At 36.4% G+C, this 23,747-nt stretch overlaps 1 protein-coding gene across 8 annotated transcripts in view; it reads left to right on the top strand.

Annotated features, from left to right (window-relative positions):
* PTPRQ (protein tyrosine phosphatase receptor type Q) overlaps positions 1-23,747 on the top strand; it is a 258,211-nt gene that overhangs the window by 39,761 nt on the left and 194,703 nt on the right. For 7 of the 8 annotated variants that reach the window (XM_087868896.1, XM_045779834.2, XM_087868894.1 and 4 more), the window contains 5 exons: positions 3,531-3,696; positions 5,027-5,287; positions 19,388-19,548; positions 20,372-20,483; positions 21,154-21,380. In XM_087868896.1, the coding sequence (XP_087725022.1) occupies positions 3,531-3,696; positions 5,027-5,287; positions 19,388-19,548; positions 20,372-20,483; positions 21,154-21,380 (927 nt within the window). Of the gene's footprint in view, positions 1-3,530; positions 3,697-5,026; positions 5,288-19,387; positions 19,549-19,588; positions 20,016-20,371; positions 20,484-21,153; positions 21,381-23,747 lie in introns of those variants that run through there. The other variant, XM_087868899.1, reaches the window with a different exon arrangement.

The raw sequence follows: 23,747 nt of genomic DNA, 5'->3' as shown, positions 1-23,747 counted from the left end.
AGCTAGTTCTGCCACTTATACCTCTAAAACAGATAGTCAGTGTGTCTGTTTCTCTCCATCCCCACTGTACCTCTCTTGTCCTTGTCACTAACGTTTCTTACCAAAACTAACAGCCTAGGTGACAAATGGTAGCTTCTCACATCCCAGCTGGTCTCTGTTTCCATTCTTGGTTTCCTTAAAATCCACTTTCCATATAATAGCCAGAGAAAGAGAGAGCTATTAAAAACATAGTGTCTTTCATTAGTTTAACATCTTCCAGTAGATTTCCATTGTCTTTCAAATAAAATCTAAACTCCTTGCCATGGTCTCCAAGACCTCATCTAATTGGACCTTCATCTAGGTATCCTGTCTGCTTAGTTACTGTGCTACAACCACATGTGACTCTCTTTCTGTTCCTCTGTCATGCCAAAAACATCTTTATTACAAGGTTTTTCTCTTCACATTCATTTTGCATGGATATCTTGCTTTCAGTTTTGGTTGTGTTTTCCTGTTATTAAATTCTAATCTCAAATATTATTTTCTCATCTCCTTTTCTGATTCTCTAATCTAAATAAAACTGCTCTTTCTATTCAATCCTGATGTAGCTGAGTTATCTCATTATTTATTGAGTTGCTTGCTGTTAGGTGCTACCACTAGAAGGTAACTTCCCTACAGTCAGATGCCTTTTCTGTTGTCTTTATCACAGTGTACCTAGTGCCTATACTAATGCTTACCCTGAATTAGAAGCTCAATAAATGCTTGATAAATAAGTAAATCCTTACATGACAGTGTTTTCCCATATCTTATTGGGGTAAATATGGAGGGAAGATATTGATACTGAATATAGTATCAGGAAAGGGTAGAACTTGAGATGCACTTTAGTAGGCTTCATACTCATTGAAAAGAACTTATTCTATGCTAGCAAGTTCACAAAGTCAGGAGTGAGCATTCTATTTGTTATTTCTAAATGTCATTCAATGATGGGGCCTCCTAATAAATCATTCATTAAAAGTTCTATCCTTTCTGAAATGATTCGATTTATTTTTATATTCAGTGTAGGTATTCTCTAGTGAAAATTCTAAACATGTTTAATGTTAATTGTAAAAAGTTCACGTTTTTTTACCCTTGTCTGTCTGTCCTAATTCTCATTTCTCAAGGCAAGTGCCAAAAAAATGATCTTTCTTTGGGGTTAACTGAGGCCATAAAATTATTTGTTGTCAGAAAAAACATATAACCCTAGAGTTAATTTTTCCTATATTTATATGAACACCTTTTTCCCCAGAGACTGTAAATTATGGATCTACTACTAAGTAAAACTTATTCTAAGAAATCATGTTAATATTTAGGATTCATATTATTTTTTCAACTATATTATATCACTAATGGTTATCCTAGTCTTTTTCAACCAATGAGATTATTTGTTAAATTTTAATGAATCAAGCAACAGTATCCTGTTTGCTTAGCACAGTGTAATTGCATAATTGGGATCATTTTCCTAATCATTTAAAATTAATCATCCCAGGTCTTCAAACTATGCTTTAAAAGTAGAAATAAAGCCAAAATTACATTTTTTTTCCAATTGGTTTCTATTAGATGTGTAGTCCACATACTTTGGGAAACAAATACACCTCTATCCTTCAAATTGGATTTTAAGAATTTACATATTTTTGCATGAAATCACTACAGATTATTTCTTTTCTTTCTGACCATTCATTAATGCCTTAATGTAACTCTTCGCATGTTCAAATTTAGCACTCCATTAAGGTTATATTTTACTATTACAAGGTACTTTCTCCTACCATCCTTTTTTGTACTGGAAGTCCTCAGCATTCTCCTCACTCCTCCTGCCTTTCCATATGCCAGACAAGCAAGGTAATTTTCAGTGACACCTTATAAATCAATAAACAATGATATGCTTCTAGACCTCATGATTATCTTTCTCAGTAACAAAACACTCTTCCCACAAGACAGTGATAAACATGTCTACCTAGGAAATTTTTTTTCTCTGATTCCTACCACATAACAATTGTTTTTTAAAGCATAATAAAGTTTAAATAATTTATAAAATTAATGTCATTAGTTTCATTTAGATACATCTTTCTGATTTACAAACATGAAATATAGAGTGAAGAAAAGTAAAGATTGTTATAGCTTTTAATGAATCAATAAATCTCTACGGTATTAGAACTATCAGGTTATTCCACTGAAAATTTCTAAAGGCAATGCCAATTCTCAGAGCTTTAATGAATAATTGATTGGCTCAGGTTACAATGAAAGATGGGCTGGCATGGAGCATGACATTTATTATGCATCCATTTAATAAAAATTGGAGTGTGTTCTCTATTCCATGTATCTATTTTTGTTGTTCTCTCTCTTGCTGTTTTGTTTTTGTTTGAATCCTCTAACACTGAATGTGTTCCAATCTGTTTAATGGTCCTCCAAATACTGGCTCTCCCTGAGGCACATGTGTGAGTTCTCTGGGGGCCCTGGGGCTTGTCCCCATTGCCCATTTCCTTGATATGATGGACCCAGCTCAGGCTCAACTTTTTGCCCCTTCTCTCAACCCTTTCCTCTGACATTATATCCCACTGCTTTGTGCTGCCAGGGTCTCTGCACAGGGGCCAGCCTTCCTAGATGGGGTACCGGTAAGATGGTTTAAGACTGACTACTTGTGCTTGTACTTGATTCATGGGAGATTGGCATCTTTGTCAGGGCAGAAGTGGGTATACAGATTGCTGCACAGCTCTTCTTTTGCAATGTTCTTTCCTTCCAATTTCCTTTTTCTCTGATCAGTCAAGAACATGAGCAGGAAGTCCAAGTGACAGGTGTCACTCTTTCTAGTAGGCACTTCAATTTACAATAGTTATACATGTCAGTCTCTCATTTACCTGCAGTGCGGGGTGTGGGCAGAAGCACCATTTACCATACCCTGGGAAGCCAGGGAAAAGCCATGGTATTCTTCACTAGGTCAGAAATGTGGGACTCCAGTGATTCCTGCTTTCTCCTCCTCCAGTCTTCTGCTTACGTGGAGCTGGAAGAGTGGAATTTTACACAGCAATTTTATACAATATTTTTTTGTTTTCAGGTGACTAACATGAAAAGTCCAATTCATTATGTAGTACATCTATTATACACCTATCCACATATAAGTCAGAATATATACATACATACACACATATGTGTACAGATACATATTTTAAATATTTCATATATATATACCTGTATGTACATATATATATACACATACATGCATATCCATGTAAGTGTATATATATACATATATATATACACACATAAATGAAATTTAAGAACAATTTGAGACTACTGGTGTTTTAGTGCATAAACTTCTGAGTCAGTCCACTATGCTTATTAACTATGTGAACTTCACTAAGTTATTCAATATCAACTGACCCCAAATTACTCCTTGAAGACAGGAAGAATCACAACCGCTTCCTTGCAGTATTAATGTCTGTGAATTTGACTGATACAGAGTTGGTGCTCGGTAAATTCTTTTTAAACAATTAAAAGCATAAATTTCTCTCTTTCTCTAGATATCCTATTGTATGACATCTAGAAAGGAAAAGATATTTGAAATAATTGTGTATAGCAACAAAGCCAAAGTAAAGAATTTGATTCCAGGTGTGGACTACATGTTGGGTGTGAAGACTGTTAGAGGCAGAGATTACAGTGTATCTGTAATGAAGAAAGTGGCTACAAGTAAGGTTATATCATGAATAAATTATTTGCCTTAGAGTTTTATAAGACTTAAAGTATTTTAGCTTAGCATAAATAAACCTATTTTAAAACATAATGCCTGATAATAAAGAATAATTATGACCATAAAAATGATTAAGATAATTCTCAAAAACTATATGAACAACAAAAAAAATCTTTGTATGATTTAATGTATTGGGAAGTACCTAGAGTTTTTTCTTAATAATCTGAAGCCAACATGTATATATAAGTGTATTATATGTCACATATATGGAATATACATGTGTGCACACATGTATATGTATATGTTTGTACATACACACAAACAGTACATATAGTGTTCCATAATAATATCAAGACAATTCATTTTCTACTGAGGAAGGGGTTTGGTAAACAGAGAAGTTTTCCCTGATGTTTGTAAATTTACTGTAAATGAGTTTCATAATATTTTGGGTGGGGTGGAGTAATAGCATCTTAACAATAATTCTTATGAAAGTTTGTGAGGTCTACAGGATCCCCTCTCAGTGGAAACCAATTGGTGGTGCAAGAAACAACTTTATTTCTGTTGACAAATGTATTAAAAATGCAGCAATATAGGAATGCTAAAAACTTTGATATAACCAGAAGAACCACATTTGAAAGTACCCTTACTTCTGACCCTTACTCACTCTATAACTTGTTTTGTTTTCTCCCTCCCTCCCCTCCTCTCTTTCTTTCTTTCTTTCTTTCTTTCTTTCTTTCTTTCTTTCTTTCTTTCTTTCTTCTTTCTCTTTCCCCTTCCTTTCTTCCTTCCTTCCTTCCTTCCTTCCTTCCTTCCTTCCTTCCTTCCTTCCTTCCTTCCTTCCAGAGAGCGAGTATGAAGGGGGAGGGGCAGAGGGAGAGAAAGAATCTTAAGCAGGCTCCACACCCAGCCCAGAGCCTAACACAGAGCTCCATCTCAAGACCTGAGATCATGACCTCAGCTGAAATCAAGGGTCAGATGCTTTAACTGACTATGCCACCCAGGTGCCCCATTGTTCTGTTTCATTTCTATTCAACATCTAGCTAACTGCTAGGTGGTAGCACTCAGGAGATACAAGTCTACAGGAATGACTAGTAATATATGATCAAGGAAAGACATTTGGGAACTAGGGAGGATATTAACAAGGCACTTAAATGGAAACTCATATATAATGTCCTATTTCTCTATTTGTAGAGCTGAACATAGAGGATGTTTTACATGAGAAAATTTAAGGACTAGTAGATAGATGATTAAATTATATTATTCATGTTTGCTTTGTTTTTACATATATATGTGCAATTTTATTTTATGTATAACTTACCGTTTCAATAGAACCATCTAGGATATGTGGCTTAACATTAAAAGCTGTGAATACAACTTCTGCAAATTTAATGTGGAATCCAACAGAGACCAACTTCACTCATTACAAGATTTATATATCAAACAGAACGTTTGGAGAAGAATATCTTATTTGGGGAATTATTACAGAGCACACAGTTACAGATCTGACTCCTGGTGGAATATATAACATCACAGTACATAGAGTGAGAGGCAGTGTTGAAGGACCTGGCACATTTATCAGAGTTGTTGCAGGTATACAAATTCTTTTTGATATTTTAAAAATTCACAATTGTGTTGCATATTATACTGTTCAAGATAAAATTTCAATGAATTTTCTCTGAAATTTGAATATTTAAACTTTGTAAAATGAGGATAAAAATTTAAACTTTGTAAAATTGGGATATTCTGTGGACTTTTGAAATAATATAGTTAAAATGCAAATCAGATAAAATAGTTTCTGGTATGTGATCAGTGCTCATGAAATGTAGCTAATATTACACTTTAGTGTCACATCAAATTAGAGGTCCAGCTAGGGAAATTCCCTCCCCCTAAAAACTTATTCATTGTCTTTTGCGTCCTACTATGTGCTATACACATGAAAAAGCGTAGTCTTAGAATGTACACAGAGTAGTAAAGAATGGAAGCATAGAGGCACATATAGTATAAGTCAAATTAATAGGTGAAACAATGGAAGTAGTTCAAACTTATTCTGGTTGCACAGAAAAGGGAATGACTAGCTCCGTGGCATGGATGAAGAAGTGAACCTGGTAATGGCTGTAAAGGATAAGGAAGTTCCTAATTAGACTAGAGAGCATATGGGGTGTGAGGAAAGGAAGACTGACAGAGGGAATAGCCTATGCAAAATTATGGAGGTGTAAATGCATAATGGTGTATTTGTGGAATTATAAGCAATTCACTATTGTAAGATTTTGTTGTTTGTATGTGAGAAGAGAAAAAAAATCCTATTCTGAATAATTTAAAGCATCATTTTAAAATCCAAATGAAGCTGTGAAACCTATCCATATTTTAAATTTTTGAAAAAAGAACATGATCACAGCAATAACTCATGAGATTGCTCTCAAGTAATCTTTAAGACTGTGGATTCAACATGATCCAAAGCAGACATGTGATGATAACTCAGTCTATGGACATTTGTTATGTGGCTCTTACACATAGTATTTGCCTCTAATTGCTGTTGTGACAAATTGCCATAAGCTTAGTGGCATGAACTAACAAAAAATTTATTATGTCCTAATTCTGTAGGTCATACATTCAACACAGATCTTACCAACCTAAAATCAAGGTATTTGGAGGGTTGTGTTCTTTTTAGAGGTTCCAGGGGAAACCCGATTCTTTGCTCATTTAGATTGTTTGCAAAATACAGTTCCTTGCAGTTGTAGGACTGAGGTAACCATTTCTTTGCTGGCTGTCAGCTGAAAATTGATCTCAGCTCTAGAGGAAGCCTCATTCCTTGGCTTATAGTCCTCTTCTTCCATCTCCAAAGCCAGCAAAGAAGGTTGAATTGCACTCATGCTTAAACTCTCTCCTACCTTTTTTTCCTGTCACATGTCACTATTCTTCCTCTTTCACTTTTAAGGAATTATGTGTTTAGATTGGGCCTACCTGGATAATCTGGGTTGATTTCTCTGTTTTAAAGTTCATAATCTTAATTACATCTAAATCCCCTTTTGCCATGTAACATAACATATTAACAGGTTTCAGGGGCTAGCATGTGGGCACCTTGGACTGTCATTATTCTACATACTAAATACAGTATTGTTTTCCTAAATGTGTTATGTATGTGAAAATGAAAAACGAGCAATGCGTTTAGAATTCATACACCAGCTTTACTCCTGGATTTGATACTTATTAACTGACTACTATTGGCTATTATCTAATATCTTTGGCTTTATATTTCAGTGTAATTTAGAGTACATGATCTTTGAGACTCCTTATGGCTCTTAAACATTCTATTATACTTTGTACATTTAATTTTTAAATTTTTAATTTTTAAAGATTTTATTTATTTGAGAAAGAGAGCACATGAGTGGTGAGGAGAGGCAGAGGGAGAGGGAGAAGCAGACTCCCACTGAGCAGGGAGCCCTTCATGGGGTTTGATCCCAGGACCCTGAGATCATGACCCAAGCCAAAAGCAGAGACTTAACTGACCGAATCACCCAGGTGCCCCCACTTCGTACATTTTAAATATTGTTTATATATAAATACTATACATCGGCACATATGCTCAATCATGTATTCAATGTCTTTTTTTCAAAGTGTCACAATAAGTAAAGTATACAATCTAACACATTAAAACTGGACCCACTCAAGAAATTTTAGTCTGTGGCAGGTTTTCTAAACCTTGGCTCTATTGACATTTTGGGCTGGATGATTCTCTCTTGTGTGCATCTGTCCTATGCATTGTAAGATGTTTAGCTGCATTCCTGACCTCTGCGCACTACGTATTAGTAAGATCTTAATCATGATGATCAAATTTAATTTCCAGAAATCCAGATGTTGGCAAAATCACAAATGGTCTATGGTAAGCACTGATATATGTGGTTGGATGGAAAGATCAAATAGACCACTGAGCAAAGGCTGAGAAAAAGCGTGATAAATATTTTGCTGATGGACAGGTAAAGAAGATTATGCAGTAAATGGGACATAGTTTGCTTACTTAGAATTTGGTCTGAGGAAAAAGTAACAAAAGTAACATCAGTGTCAGAAAAGTTTCATGGAAGATATAGATTGCCAGTGGTCATTTTAATTAGAGAGAGCAGTTTGTGAAATAGAAGGAGCCTGAGGTTCTGGTTGTACAGTGTGGATTAGGAGATGGTTTTGAGAGATTAGAGGTGGGTAATGGAAGTCACTGTTAGAGGAGAGGAGTGATTTGAAGTGAGTTGATAAGGAAGGGAAATGGGGAAGGGTGGTAATCTAGGTTTCCAGATTTGGGGGTGGGGGTTCTCTGGAGCAGGAATCGATCCCTCTGCTCTACTTTTTGTAAAGAGAGTTGTAATAATGGAACAATGCTGGGGGAGCCCATTGTGTACAGAGCTCAGTTGACATGAGGAGGGGTCTAAGTAAGAAAAGAAAAAGAGGCAATGTGATGGTTTTACTAAGAGGTGACCAGGGTTCACAGAGAAAGACAGCAGGAATAACAATTACTACTAATGAAGGTTTACATTTACTAAGCTTTTACTATGTTCAAGTCACTCTTCTAAGCACTTTATGTGTATTAACTTATTTTATTCTCACAATAGTGTGTGGAGTAGCAGTATTATTATCCCTAAATTGATATGGCCAGTGAGGTACAGAGTGGTTAAGGATTTTGCCTAAAATCTTATTTATGGGGCAGAGCCAGGATTTAAACCCAGTAATCCAGTTCCAGAGCCTACGACCAGTGCCCGTACAAAAAATGATTCTTTGTTTAGACTCTTCTGGCACCTAATGTGATGCTGACTTATTAAAGAATGTTTATTTTTATTTTTTTCAGTGTATGAAAATAATAAAATTCATTTTCATTTTTATTTTCCTTTATTATCCTCATGGGAATTATTCATTGAATTTTTTTAAATCACAAGGTAGTTTTTCTTAAACAGAGATTTTTATTTAACCCGAGTTATTACAACCCTTAATATCTGCTTGTGGGTGTCCATTGAATAAAAATTTAAAATTAATAAAGTACATACATGTACTAATAATATAAAATAAAGATTATTATTAACTTTGGCAAAGCATAATCATGGTGATAACTCTGATCATAAAAACATCGCATACGCACTAACCAAATATAAGTTAAACTGTGTCTTAGGTTTTCTGAGAAATGTTTTCTCTCCTTTAAACAAAACAATTCCAGAAAGCTTATGGATAGGATAGTACGGAAGAAAGACTTTTTTATCAGTTGAAAGATGAGTAAATTTATAAGTAACTATTTGTTTTTAATTTACATTTTAAATATATTTGAATTTGGCATTGTTACTCCAGATTGTGTGTGTGTTTTATGTGTGTATGCCTCAAAATGGTAGATATGCTATTTTGGATACTTTATTTTTTATTTATTTTTATTTTTTATAATAATTTTTTATTATGTTATGTTAGTCAACATACAGTATATCCTTAGTTTTTGATGTAGTGTTCCATGATTCATTATTTGCGTATAACACCCAGTGTACCATGCAATATGTGCCCTCCTTAATACCCATCACCGGCCTAGCCCAATCCCCGACCCCTCTCCCCTCTGAAGCCCTCATTTTGTTTCCCAGAGTCCATAGTCTCTCGTGGTTCATTCCCCCTTCTGTTTACCGCCCCCCTTCATTCTTCCCTTTCTTCTCCTACTGATCTTCCTGCTATTTCTTATGTTCCATAAATGAGTGAAACCGTATGATAATTGTCTTTCTCTGCTTGACTTATTTCACTTAGCATAATCTCCTCCAGTCCCGTCCATGTTGCTGCAAATGTTGGGTAATCGTTCATTCTGATGGTTGAGTAATATTCCATTGTATATATGGACCACAGCTTCTTAATCCTAAGTCATCTGTTGAAGGGCATCTCAGCTCCTTTCACAATTTAGCTATTATAGACAATGCTGCTATGAATATTGGGGTGCATAAGGCCCTTCTCTTCACTACGTCCATATCTTTGGGGTAAACACCCAGTACTGTAATTGCTGGGTCATAGGGTAGCTCAATTTTTAACTTTTTGAGGGACCTCCACACTGTTTTCCAGAGTGGTTGTACCAACTTGCATTCCCACCAACAGTTTAAGAGGGTTCCCCTTTCTCCACATTCTCTCCAGCAATTGTTGTTTCTTGCCTTATCAATTTTTGCCATTCTAACTGGTGTAAGGTGGTATCTCAGTATGGTTTTGATTTGAATTTCCCTGATGGCTAATGATTTTGAACATTTTTTCATGTGTCTGTTAGCCATTTGTATGTCTTCATTGGAAAAGTGTCTGTTCATATCTTCTGCCCATTTTTTGATTTGATTATTTGCTTCTTGTGTATTAAGTTTGAGAAGTTCTTTGTAGATCTTGGATCCCAGTCTTTTATCTGTAGTGTCATTTGCAAATATCTTCTCCCATTCCATGGGCTGCCTCTTAGTTTTTTTGACTGTTTCCTTGGCTGTGCAGAAGCTTTTTATCTTGATGAAGTCCCACAAGTTCATTTTTTCTTTTGTTTCTTTTGCCTTTGGAGATGTGTCATGAAAAAAGTTTCTGTGGCCAATGTCAAAGAGATTGCAACCTATGTTTCCTCTAGGATTTTGATGGATTCCTGTCTCACATCAAGGTCTTTCAACCATTTGGAGTTTATCTTTGTGTGTGGTGTGAGAGAGTGGTCAAGTTTCATTCTTTTGCATAGCTGTCCAATTTTCCAAGCACCATTTATTGAAGAGACTGTCTTTTTTCCACTGGATGTTTTTTCCTGCTTTGTCAAAGTTTAGTTGCCCAAAGAGCTGAGGGTCCATTTCTGGGTTCTCTATTCTGTTCCATTGGTCAGTGTCTGTTTTTGTGCCAGTACCATGCTGTCTTTGTGATCTTAGCTTTGTAGTATGGCTTGAAATCTGGCAATATGATGCCCCCAGCTTTGTCCTTCCTTTTCAACAATTCCTTGGCAATTCGGGGCCTTTTCTGGTTCCACACAAATTTAAGAGCTGTTTGTTCCAGTTCTTTGAAAAATGTCATTGGTATTTTGATTGGGATGGCATTGAAAGTGTAGATTGCTCTTGGTAGCATAGACATTTTAACTATGTTTATTCTTCTGATCCATGAGCATGGAGTATTTTTCCATCTTTTTGTGTCTTCTTCAATGTTTTTCATGAATAATCTGTAGTTTCTAGAATATAGATCCTTTACCTCTCTGGTTAATTCTGAGATAACGTATGATTTTTGGTGCTATTGTCAATGGAATTGATTCCCTCATTTCTCTTTCTTCAGTCTCATTTTTCGTGTATAGAAATGCAACTGATTTCTGAGTATCGATTTTGTATCCCGCCACAATACTGAATTGTTCTATAAGTTCTAGTAGTTTGGGGGTGGAGTCTTTTGGGTTTTCCATATAGAGTATCATGTTAGCTGCGAAGAGAGACAGTTTGACTTCTTCTTTGCCGATTTGGATACCTTTTATCCCTTTTTGCTGTCTGATTGCTGTTGCAAGGACTTCTAGTACTATGTTGAATAATAATGGCAAGAGTGGGCATCCTTGTCGTGTTCCTGATCTTAAGGGAAAGGCTTTCAGCTTTTCCCCATTGAGAATGATATTTGCTGTAGGCTTTTCATAGATGGTTTTTATGAAATTGAGGAATGTACCCTCTATCCCTACACTCTGAAGGGTTTTTTTCAGGAAAGGATGCTGTATTTTGTCAAATGCTTTTTCTGCATCAATTGAGAGGATCAGATGGTTCTTGACTCTTTTCCTGTTGATATGATCTATCACACTGATCGATTTGCAAATGTTGAACCACCCATGCATCCCAGGGATGAATCCCACTTGGTCTTGATGGATAATCCTTTTAATTACTGTTGATCCTATTAGCTAGGATCTTGTTGAGAATTTTGGTGTTCATATTCATCAGGAATATCGGTCTATAATTCTCCTTTTTGATGGGGTTTGCCTGGTTTGGGTACAAGGTAATACTGGCCTCATAGAATGAGTTTTGTAGTTTTCCTTCTGTTTCTATTTTTTGAAACAGCTTCAGGAAAATAGGTATTATTTCTTCTTTGAATGTTTGGTAGAATTCCCTGGGGAATCTGTCAGCCCTGGACTCTTGTTTTTGGGGAGGTGTTTGATCACTGCTTCAATCTCTTCATAATGAATCGGTCTGTTTAAATAATCAATTTCTTCCTGTTTCAGTCTTGGTAGTTTATAGGTTTCCAGGAAGGCATCCATTTCTTCCAGGTTGTTTAATTTATTGGCATAAAACTGTTGATAAAAGTTTCTAATGATCCTTCCTATTTCATTGGTGTTGGTTGTGATCTCTCCCCTTTCATTCATAATTTTATTAATTTGGGTCCTTTCTCTATTCTTTTGAATAAGTCTGGCCAGTGGCTTATCAATCTTATTTATTCTTTCAAAGAACCAGCTTCTAGTTCTGTTGATCTGCTCTACTGTGCTCCTGGTTTCTAATTCATTGATCTCTGCTCTAATCTTGATCAGCTGCCTTCTCGTGCGTGGGTTAGGCCTGTTCTTCTGTTCCAGCTCCAGCTTCTTGAGGTGAGAATATAAAAACTGCATTTTAGATTTTTCTATTCTTTTGAGTGAGGCTTGGATGGCTATGTATTTTCCCCTTAGGACTGGCTTTGCAGTGTCCCATAGGTTTTGGACTGATGTGTTTTCATTCTCGTTGGTCTCCAAAAATTGTTTAATCTCCTTCTTAATTCCCTGGTTTACCCAATCACTCTTGAGCCGTATGGTTCTTAGTTTCCAAGTGTTTGAGTTTCTTCCAAATTTTTCCTTGTGATTGAGTTCCAGTTTCAAAGCATTGTGGTCTGAGAATATGCAGGGAATAATCTCAGTCTTTTGGTATTGGTTGAGACCTGTTTTGTGACCCAGTATATGGTCTATTCTGGAGAAAGTTCCATGTGCATTCAAAAAGAATGAGTATTCTGTTGTTCTGGGGTGTCATGTTTTATATATATATCTATGAGGTCCATCTGGTCCAGTATGTCATTCAAAGCTCTTGTTTCTTTGTTGATTTTCTGCTTAGGTGATCTGTCTATTGCTCATAGTGGAGTGTTGAGGTCCCCTACTATTAATGTATTATTAACTATATGTCTCTTTATTCTGGTTAAGAGTTGGCTTGTATATATAGCTGCTCCCCTGTTGGGGGCATAGATATTTATAACTGTCATATCCACTTGTTGGATACATCCTTTAAGAATACTACAGTGTCCTTCTGTATCTCTGACTACAGTCTTCAGTTTAAAATCTAATCTGTCTGATATGAGAATTGCTACCCCCGCTTTCTTTTGAGGTCCATTGGCATGAAAAATGGTTTTCCATCCCTTCACTTTCAGTGTGGATGTATCTTTAGGTTCAAAATGAGTCTCTTGTAGACAGCAAATGGATGAGTCATGTCTTTTCATCTAATCTGCAACCCTGTGGCATTATGGGAGCATTTAGGCCATTCACATTGAGAGTGATTATTGAGAGATATGATTTTAATGATGTCATGTTGCCTGTGAAGTCTTTGTTTCTAAATACGGTAAATTTCTGTTCTGTATCACTCTTGGGGCCTTTTTACTTTTTTTTTTTTTAATTTTATTTATTTATTTGAGAGAGAGATAGCCAGCGAGAGAGGGAGCACAGGCAGAGGGAGTGGGAGAGGGAGAAGCAGGCTCCCAGCGGAGGAGCCTGATGTGGGGCTCGATCCCAGAATGCCAGGATCATGCACTGAGCCGAAGGCAGACGCTTAACGACTGAGCCACCCAGGCGCCCCGGGGCCTTTTTACTTTTATAGAACCCCCCTTAATATCTCATGTAGGGCTGGTTTGGTGGTTACGAATTTGGTCAGTTTCTGCCAGTTTTGGAAGGTCCTTATCTCTCCATCAATTCTGAATGACAGCCTTGCTGGATAAAGGATCCTTGGCTGCATGTTCTTCTCAGGTAGAGCTCTGAAAATATCCTGCCAACCCTTCCTGGCCTGCCAGGTCTCTGTAGACAGGTCTGATGTTATTCTGATATTTTTCCTTCTGTACGTAAGGATTTTCTTCCCCCTGGCTGCTTTCAGTACTGTATCCTTGGAGCTAATATTTGCGAATTGCACTATGACGTGACGTGGTGTAGGTCTGTTCTCATTGATCTTGGGAGGGGTCCTCTCTGCCTCTTGGACACGAATGCTTGTTTCCTTTGCCAGATTAGGGAAGTTCTCAGCTACAATTTGTTCAAATATCTCTTCTAGATCTCTCTCTTTCTCCACCCCCTGGGGGATGCTGATGATTTTGACATTGGAACATTTCATTGAGTCAGTAATCTCCTGTAATCTACATTCTTGAGATTGGATTTTTTTGAGCCAAGTTTCTGTTTTAATTTTCTCTCCTACCATCCCATCTTCCAATTCACTAATTCATTCTTCTGCCTCATTTACCCTGACCATCAGAGCATCTAGTTTAGACTGCATTTGATTCATAGCATTTTTAATTTCTGCCAGATTCACTCTCATTTCCACCCTTAGAGATTGTATATTCTCGTTAATTTTTTTTTCAAGCCTACACATCATCTTGACCATTGTTACTCTGAACTCCATTTCTGATAATTTGGTTATATCCATATCCATTAGTTCTGTGGCAGAGGCCACAGACTCATTGTCTTTTCTTTGCTGGGGGGGATTTCTCCTCCTAGTCATTTTGCTGAGGAGAGGTTGCGGGGATGCCCAGAGCCCAAATTATTGACTAGAACCCAGGCAGTGTGCACTTGTTTCATAGGGACCTTAGGGATGTCGGTTTCTTGATTTTTCAGCCTGCCTTCTGGGGGAGGGGACTGCCGTGCTCATATTCAGACAACCCTGTTTGGGTAGAGTTGCCCCGTCCCCTGCGAGGGGGGATGAGGATGGGCACAATGTGAACCGGTATTTCTGGGCTTTTGTTCTCTGGCGGCTTTCCCTGATGTTTTTCTGTGACTCTTCTGAGAGTCAGAGCAGCAGTGGCCATATCCTAGCCGCTGTCTTAGAGAGATCACAGTCCTCTCTCCACTGAGCTCTCTTGGCCACTTTAACGCTGTTTCTGTTGGTGCTGCTAAAAACCCCACAGCGTCCCGGGTTGTGCGCCCCACAGCCGCTCTCCCAGCCCTCGCTTCCAGGGTCGGCAGGTCTCTGTCCTTTGTGCTTCTAACACCACAAGCCACCCCCGGTTCCCGTGCACGCTCCCGAGCTCCCTGTTTCAGTGTGGTTTGCGCGCGCTCGGGAGCGCCGGTTTTCAGTCTGGATGCGTGCGCGTTTCTGGGCTCACAGTCTCAGTCTGCTTTCTCGCAGGTGCGGGTCCGTGAGTCTGGCCAGCTCCCCAGTGCAGGTGGCTACTGCTTCCCAACCCCCAAGCACGGTAGCTCCCTCCCCCTTCCATGTATCTTCCGATATCTGTGCGCTGATTCATGGCTCCCTGCTTTGTACCTCAATGCTCAGCACTGGAGATGTTCGTTTGTAGAGATCCAGATTTATCTTCCTACGTCTCAGGCTGATTTCTTGGGTGTTCAGGATGGTCTGGCAGATATCCAGCTTGATTCAGGGGACCAGCTGAAAAAGGGGTCCCCTACTCTTCTGCCATCTTTTTCCCATCTCTCTATTTTTATTTTTTAAAAAGATTTTATTTATTTATTTATTTGATAGCAAGAGTGAGTGAGGGAGAGAGAACAGAGGGAGAGGGAGAAGCAGATTCCCTGCTGAGCAAAGAGCCCGACATGGGGCTTAATCCCAGGACCCTGAGATTACCATCCAAGCTGAAGGCAGATGCTTAACTGACTGAGCTACCCAGGTGCCCCAAGAATGTTTATTTTAGTAATAGTTTATACTGATTTCTGAAATATGAGGAAGCTATAAGCACTTGATGAATATGTGTTGCCTTGACACAGGACATATTTAGATGGAGTCCCTTTAAATTGGGGGCCGTTTTCAATGATAATCTTGGACTTTAAAGTAAAACTATGGATCATGCTATTGCTTGAATCCTCTATAAAGTATTGATTGATTGATTTAGGATTTCTTGATCTACTATTATTTGTAAGCCACTTTCTATAGGTTAGAGCAGTGCAGTTATCATAATAACTGAAACTTAAGTTCTGAAGCTGTTTCTTCTAGGTCTAAAACCCGGCTCTGCCATTCGCCTGTTAGCTTTAAGACCTTAGTGAAGTCGCCTAAATTCTTTGTTTCTCAGTTTTCTCATTTTTAAATGACAATAATAATAGTATGTCCATATGAATTGTTAGACTGTTACACACAGTGTGTGAAAATGCTAGCACAGTGCAGAGGGTATCATAAATTTGGTACGAGTTGGTTATAATTTTACATGTCTTCTGCATAAGTATCTCCTCAATCATAGTATATATTATGCCCAGCCTATGATTTAATCATGGAAAGATTTAAATGTGACATGCAAAGCTTATTATACACAGTGTTGGTACATAGGATGTGCAAAAAGAAGTTAATAACAATGGCAATGGAAACTTTCTAAGTCTTCCCATTATATTTTAAAATAGTTGGCTTTGGTTTTCTTCATACTGTTCTGATAAGTATGTGCAGCTTTTTTTGTGAATATTCCAAGGTATATAACATTTTGCTCTCATTTTGTGTACGTATACTCTTTTGAGTCAGAATCTACTGAGGAGTTCCCTGTGTAGATTGCTCTTCCATTTTGAATCTTTTCTTACTCTCTTTCTTAAAGGTTAATGTACCATAGTTTGTATCAGAATTTTGTTTTTGAGGTCCTGCTAGTTCTTTTGAACTGTTTTTTCTTTGTAGGCAGCAATCATGGGATTATATTTCCGTTTTTTTTTTTTTTTCCAGCTTCTCGAAATGCAGTTTAGGTAAATTTACTCAAATGCCAAGGGGAAAAGTTGAGACATTCATGAAATCTATACTGTCCAGCATGTAGTGTTCAGCAATATATGACTATTGAGTTTTAAGAAGTGGCTTGTCCAAATTCGGCTGTTCTATAAGTGTAAAAGGCCTAGGATTTCAAAGACTTACTATGAAAGACAGGGAACTAGCTCATTAATATTCTATTGACTATATGTAAAATGATGTTTTTGATATGTTGGGTTAAATAAAATGTATTATTGGATTAATTTTACCTGTTTCTTTTTACCCTTTTAATGTGGCTCACATTTTTTGGGGTACTGCTGTTTTATAGAATTACAGGACAGTTAAGCATATTTAAGTCCCTGAGCTATCCTGCAGAAAGAAAGCTGTTTAACTTAAAAAAGAAGTTATTGGCAAAGTGGCTTAATCATAGAACATCTATTAAACTCTAAGGATTTAGGGTTCTGAGGATTAGCTTGAAAAATTCTAATAGAAATATGTAACTAAACCTAGAATTCTGTTTGCTATCCCTAATTAAATTGAACACAATGTAGTGTTGTCTTAAAACTCCACACACATCCATCTCACAATTTGATTTTTTATTGGTTAATAACAATTTGATTTTGAGTAACATTTTTGCTTCATATTTTCCCACCTTCAGAGAGATTACATTCCATTAGGTACAAATCATGTATTTATTATGGCATTTACTTTCAGTTAATTGAATCTTCCAGCTCATATCCAGGAATCTGCACTCTTCCCCAATGACATAAGCATTGCTCCATCTCCGCTACCTTTTTCTAAGGGCAAGCCTCCTTTCTCTCTGTCCAGGCTACCACAATATCCTACTAATTGGCCTCTCATTGCCATTTTTGCTTCTCTGCAAATCTTATGCCATTCATATACCATTTCAAAGTAATCTTTTAAAATAATAATTTTTTAAAAAGTCACATTGTTTTCCTCTTCAAATTCTCCAGTTTTCCATTGTAGTTGGGGGTGGAGGGGAGCTAACAGCTCTATTATGGCCTACATGATCATCAGACTTCCACTTCCTTACTTGATTCCAGAAACTCAGGGTGGCCTTTCTCAGTTACATTAAATTCTAGTCCATTTCCAGGGCTTCTATTCACTCTGCTTTGAAAAGTCTTTACCAAACTGTGTTGAAGCTTCCAGGCCGCCTCTCTTGATCAGATTGGCAGATTTCCAGACAAATATATTCTTCCTCTTCTTGGTGAGACATGCTTCATCCTTAGCCAAGAGTCCTTCAGCATGTAATCTTAAACCACAGTCTAGGAAACTACATCCTATAACACCACCATCCCAGTAAACAGACCTTCACTTCTCCTATCTTTTCTTTTCTTCCATAGTTTCATCCCAGGTCTTCTTCCCGTTTCTTGCCTAAGATTTCATGGATATTAGTTATTTTCCAGGATCTTTGAGGAAATACATAGTATTAGCCCTCACATAAATCAGTAGGCGTGAGTAGTAATTGATTGGACTTTTGTTATGTTAGACTTTTGTCTGTTTCAGTGCGGGCTGGTGAGAAGAACTAAGCTCTTTTCTCTCAAGCTTGGGAATACAGAAGACATAGGTCTGTGTGCAGAATGATCCAGGAAAAATGCCAGCAGCTATGCACAACATAGGAATTCTATCCATACAAACTGGGTATCCCCTAATCGTTTTACCTTGGGTTTACAGTATTCTAAAGAGTTATTATAAGACTATAGTTTTCCCTACATGGACAGTTTGGAAATGATGCCAAGAGAATGTTTGCTGTATCTTTGAGAATGTCATGGTGGAAATTAATTGATCAATACCAGGATCAGTTACTAGGGAAGCATTATAAGCATTAAAGGAACTTTTCAAAGAAGATAAAGAAAGACTACTCTAAAAGTATGTCTCACCTGCCCAAACGTGAGAAATTGACCTCTTAAGGTTTCTATTTTATGCCATGTGCCTTATCAGTTTTGTTAGGAAATGTATATTTCATTTTTTATTATATCCATTTGAAATCATCTCTGATAGATGGGCTTTAAAATGATAAGTGGAGTTAATTAATTCCAGAGTCCTTTCTTTTGGAAATGGTATTAGATTTAGTCTTTACCAGGCATGTTTTTCACATGCTTGGCTTCATAATCTCTCTTCCTCCCCCTATATTGTTTGTCTGGCATCTGCACTAAAGATAAGGCAGAGTGAAAATCTGACTCATTGGCAACCAGTCAGAAGAACTTTATGTAGAAAACTCCCTTCAAGGAGGTACAGGCAGCATAAACAAAACTCTGGGAACAGTGGAAGCAAAGGTAGAAGAATATGGTTGAAGTAGCTAAGACAATTAATACTTATTGTTCAAAAACTATCGTATTTCACTTCCTACGTGAAAACAGCTTTTCTTTTAGGGAGATACCTGACTAAATAGTCATCAGAAATGCTCACCCTTTAAAAAAATATGGCAGAAGTTATATTTTTTTCCCAATTATCTTCTGCTTGGCAAAATACCCACGTAATTGGATCAATAGTTTGGACTTGAATGATTTGCTTAAAATGATTCAAGTTTTAAATTAGAGCATAAACTTTAAAAAACAATTTGGGCAATGAACAGATTTTAACAGGTAAAGAATATGCCAGAAACAGATACATAAATTGATATATTATTTCTGATAATTATACGTAAAACCTAGTTACTATTAAAGATTTAGATGCCTAACAGCTTTGTATGACCAGAGATAATTTGAAGGGCTCAGTGCTTTTTAACAGTGTGGTTATATTGAAATCTGACAGTTTATTGATTTCCATTTTTCTTTGGATATTTAGGAGAATAACTCTATTTCAAACCTCTATTTTTCAATATCAGAACCAGAAAAACCCAAGAAACTTAAAGCCTTCAATATTTCCACACATTCCTTTTCTCTGTACTGGAGCCTGCCCTCTGGCCATGTGGAAAGGTTTCATGTGGATCTGGTTCCTGACAGTGGCTTTGTTACTATCAAAGATCTTGGAGGTGGAGAGTATCAGGTATAGTTTTCATTATCGTACTTGCCGAGCCAACTTGTATTTATATTTGGTCCTCATAGGAAAGTTCTTTATGAAACTCATACACCATGAACGCTTACTCCTTTGAGAGTTTTTAAAAGCATAAAATGAAGACAAAAACACCGATGCTGAATTGATGAGTGTAAGTTTCAGCATGGGTGGACTGTTACCTTAGCAACGTCTATGCCTTTTTTTTCTTAAGACTTACCCTGAACCTACAGCCAGCCATCCAAGGGTTCATGAATAGTTTAACAAAGAAAGGGCAGAGCTATTGAGTAATCCAGGCTCATTAATTGTGTACTTGCCAGGAGGATCTGTCTTTAAATCATTAATGCAGGCAACATTTCTCTCTAGAGCCATCAATGTGATTCCACTGCCTGAAAAATGTAATAATGATGGATTTTCTTATCATTTTTCTTTTACTTTTTATTGGAACTTCAGAGACACAGGTATTTCATGTATACTCTTAAAAACCAGGGTTAAGCAATGGGCTGTAGATTTCTTAAGACTCTTAAATAGTTGTTTCTTGTGACAACCAAACTAGAGAGATTGAAATACTGATTTAGTTTTTGATAACACAGTATGCTTGGTAAGTTTTTATTACCTGTTATTTGGTAAATAGTTATGTGATAGAACAAATTTATTATATTTTGCAGTAATATGGAACTTGGAATATTTTAAACAGTGCAGAGTTACAGTGTGAGATTGTTACTTCATTTTGTTGTTGTTGTGATAGATTTATTGTTTCAGCTTCCTTGTTTTCCAGAAAGAGTGTTAACGCAATTATTTGTTTTTGGTATTCTAGGTTGATGTTTCCAATGCTGTTCCTGGTACTAGGTACGATGTTACCGTCTCTTCTATTTCTGCTACAACATACAGCTCACCTGTTAGTAGAACAGTGACAACCAATGTAACAAGTGAGTATATGTTTCCTTTTTTTATGAAGTATTTTTTAATGAAGTATTTGCAGCTAGTCTAAATCTATTGGATGGAAATACTTACATTAGGACTATGTGTCTTATATACGTGAAAACAGGTTAGTAATTAAAGCAAAATGGAAACTTACGAAAGTGATCTGTTTAGGACCTGTGTTCTACTGGTTCTTTAACTTTCTTGACTTTCAGAGAGTAAAATAATTATACTTGTTTGTGAAATGGATGAGAGAGACAGTTAATGGTAATATTTAAATAATACAGAGCCATGAAAATAGACTCACTACACTTGCTCAGGAAGAATTATTTAGCTTGTAAGACTGTGTTCTTGCTTTCTTAGTTTAATGTGTAAGCTTTGCACAAATAAATTTCTTTTAAAAATCATCTGGCATCAAAAGTGTATTTGGCATGTAGTATGTGGTAGCATTCCATTTTTTACATTCTTATAAAAGAATGCTTTCGGTATCCCCCCAAAGCATTTAATCTCTTTTTTTTTTTTCCCTTTGGAAGAAAAACTCTAGGGAGGATAAAGTCACATTTGAGAGACCATTAGTCTTTTGGAACTTCAGAAGTCCATGTTTGTAAATACTTTCTTATTTATGATTATGAAAATTCAATAATTGACCTTTTGACAACATATTTTTTTTTTAAATAGAACCGGGGCCTCCAGTCTTCCTAGCAGGAGAAAGAGTTGGATCTGCTGGGATTCTTCTGTCTTGGAATACACCACCTAATCCAAACGGAAGGATTATGTCTTACATTGTGAAATATAAGGAAGTTTGTCCATGGATGCAAACAGAATACACACAAGTTAGAACAAAGCCAGACAGTCTGGAAGTTCTTCTTACTAATCTTAATCCTGGAACAACGTATGAAATCAAGGTAATATTTTTGTTAATATTTAGTATTAAATATTAAGTATTTAGTATTAATACTTAGTATTAAAATATTCTACTCATTTAAAGTGAAGGAGCTTTTTCCCACCTGGTCAAAGCTTTATAGCTGAACGCAGCCAAGTGATTGAAGAATGATCATCTGAGTCATGACCTCAGTGCCCATCTGGGCTCTTAAAATTTGAACAACTGTTGCAATCTCTTTTCATTTTTAGATGTATTTATATAATCTATTTATTTTAAAAACATTTAACTTAGCAACTTTTTCAAAGAATAAATCAGGTTTAAATTACATAATTTAGACCTTATATGTAAAAATATTCTACTTTTATTAACCTTTAAGTTAGCTTTGTTATTTTTCTCTTAATCTTGTTGTATTCGTTTATCTGTTATCAAAATTTGAATAATGGTATGAAAGTTTCTATTGAGACAGCTTCTCAGAGAACAATGGATTCAGTTCAGTTCTCCTCAATAAGTGTTTCTTGAACATTTGTCTTTTGTGTTTATAAAAATTTTTAGTTCTTTACAATGTTTAATATTCAAAATTAAACATCTTATTTAGAAATTAAATAAAGAAGAGCATATAAAAAGCAATCCTAAATTACACCACATGATAATGTTTACAGTTAAGATTTGTGATATTTCCAGAGTATAATAAAAGATACAGATATTCTTTTGATCCTTTCTATTTTCAACATAACATTAATATGTTCTTTGAGCTTTTAAGATAATTGAATATAGAGAAAAAATCTATAAAAGCTGTATAAATATGTGATAAGACATAACTGAGACAGCTTTCTGGATGATACGAAATGATGGGAAAGAGAGAATTTGCCTGGTGTGGGGGTTTCCTTATTGGAACTATGCCTATTTGTGAAAGCAAAGCACGCAGTAAGAATTGGAGAGCATCCCAATAGTAGGGATCCCCCTATATAAAAACAGTTAAAAGTAAATTTTTACTGATGCAAAGGTCAAAGTCAGAGATTCATGATGGCTATTTCATTGCAGAAACATGGCTGAAGGGTAGGAGACCTTTTCTAACTGTCACATAAAAATGGCATAGTATACATATTTTCTGTCAACAGCACATATTTAAAGTAGTTTATATGTTAAAATATACTATTGAAGGTAATATGTAAAGATTAAATTTTAATGTGATAATAAGAAGCTGTTACAGACAGAAAGGTAATTTAGCTAACCTCGTTCTGCTTAGAACTATTTTTATGGAGTTGGAATTTTTATTCATTTGAATTCTCTTATTTCAGGCCTATTGAGAAGCCCTTATTCTTCTTTTAATCCCACACTTTATAAATCATTGCTGTGACCTTTACACTGTTCAAATAAATGTTAGCCATTGCAGAATTCCGAAGGGTATTTGGTGCAGTACATTTGATATCTTCAAATGTAGATATCAAATCTACATGATCTGGGGAAAATCCTATTAAGTACTTTCTGTGTTATTTCATTTAGTCCTTAGAACAATTCTTTGACGTAGATGTAGCGTTATTCCCATTTTAAAGGGAAGGAAAATGTGACTTAGGATAGGACCAGTAAATTGCCTACAACTACTCATTTGGGAATTGGTGGAGTTCAATTTAAACTAAGGTTTTCAGACTCTAGTTACGGCATTTGGAAATGCCTAAGAGTCTTGATCTCAATAATGACATTTTCTCTGCCTATTCTAGTCTATTTGATTAGACTATCTGAGTCAAAAAGAATTTTTCTCTCTTTTAAATTCAAAATACTTAGTCTAACTGATTAGACTTATTTTTAAAATTGTTTTCTGGAGTATGTATTTGACTATTAGATTGTAAACTCTAAAGCCAGATACCATATACACAGTTTAGTATTTGTTACAGAAATAGTCATAGTGTTTGGCATGAAGTGAATATAATGGAAAGAGGTTGAGCTTTAGAAATAAGCAGTGAGGACATGCAAATGGCTAACAGACACATGGAAAGGTGTTCAAGATCATTAGCCATCAAGGAAATTCAAATCAAAACCACACTGAGATACCACCTTACGCCAGTTAGAATGGCAAAAATAGACAAGGCAAGAAACAACAATTGTTGGAGAGGATGTGGAGAAAGGGGATCCCTCCTACATTGTTGGTGGGAATGCAAGTTGGTGCAGCCACTCTGGAAAACTGTGTGGAGGTCCCTTAAAAAGTTAAAAATTGAGCTGCCCTATGATCCAGCCATTGCACTACTGGGTGTTTACCCCAAAGATACAGACGTAGTGAAGAGAAGGGCCATATGCACCCCAATGTTCATAGCAGCAATGTCCACAATAGCTAAATCGTGGAAGGAGCCGAGATGCCCTTCAACAGATGACTGGATTAAGAAGTTGTGGTCCA

The sequence above is a fragment of the Ursus americanus genome, chromosome 17 (genome assembly GCF_024610735.1).
Source record: "Ursus americanus isolate L20-20 chromosome 17, mUrsAme1.1.p, whole genome shotgun sequence".
In the NCBI taxonomy this organism is placed as follows: domain Eukaryota; kingdom Metazoa; phylum Chordata; class Mammalia; order Carnivora; family Ursidae; genus Ursus; species Ursus americanus.
This window is presented reverse-complemented; position numbering and strand designations above follow the sequence as displayed.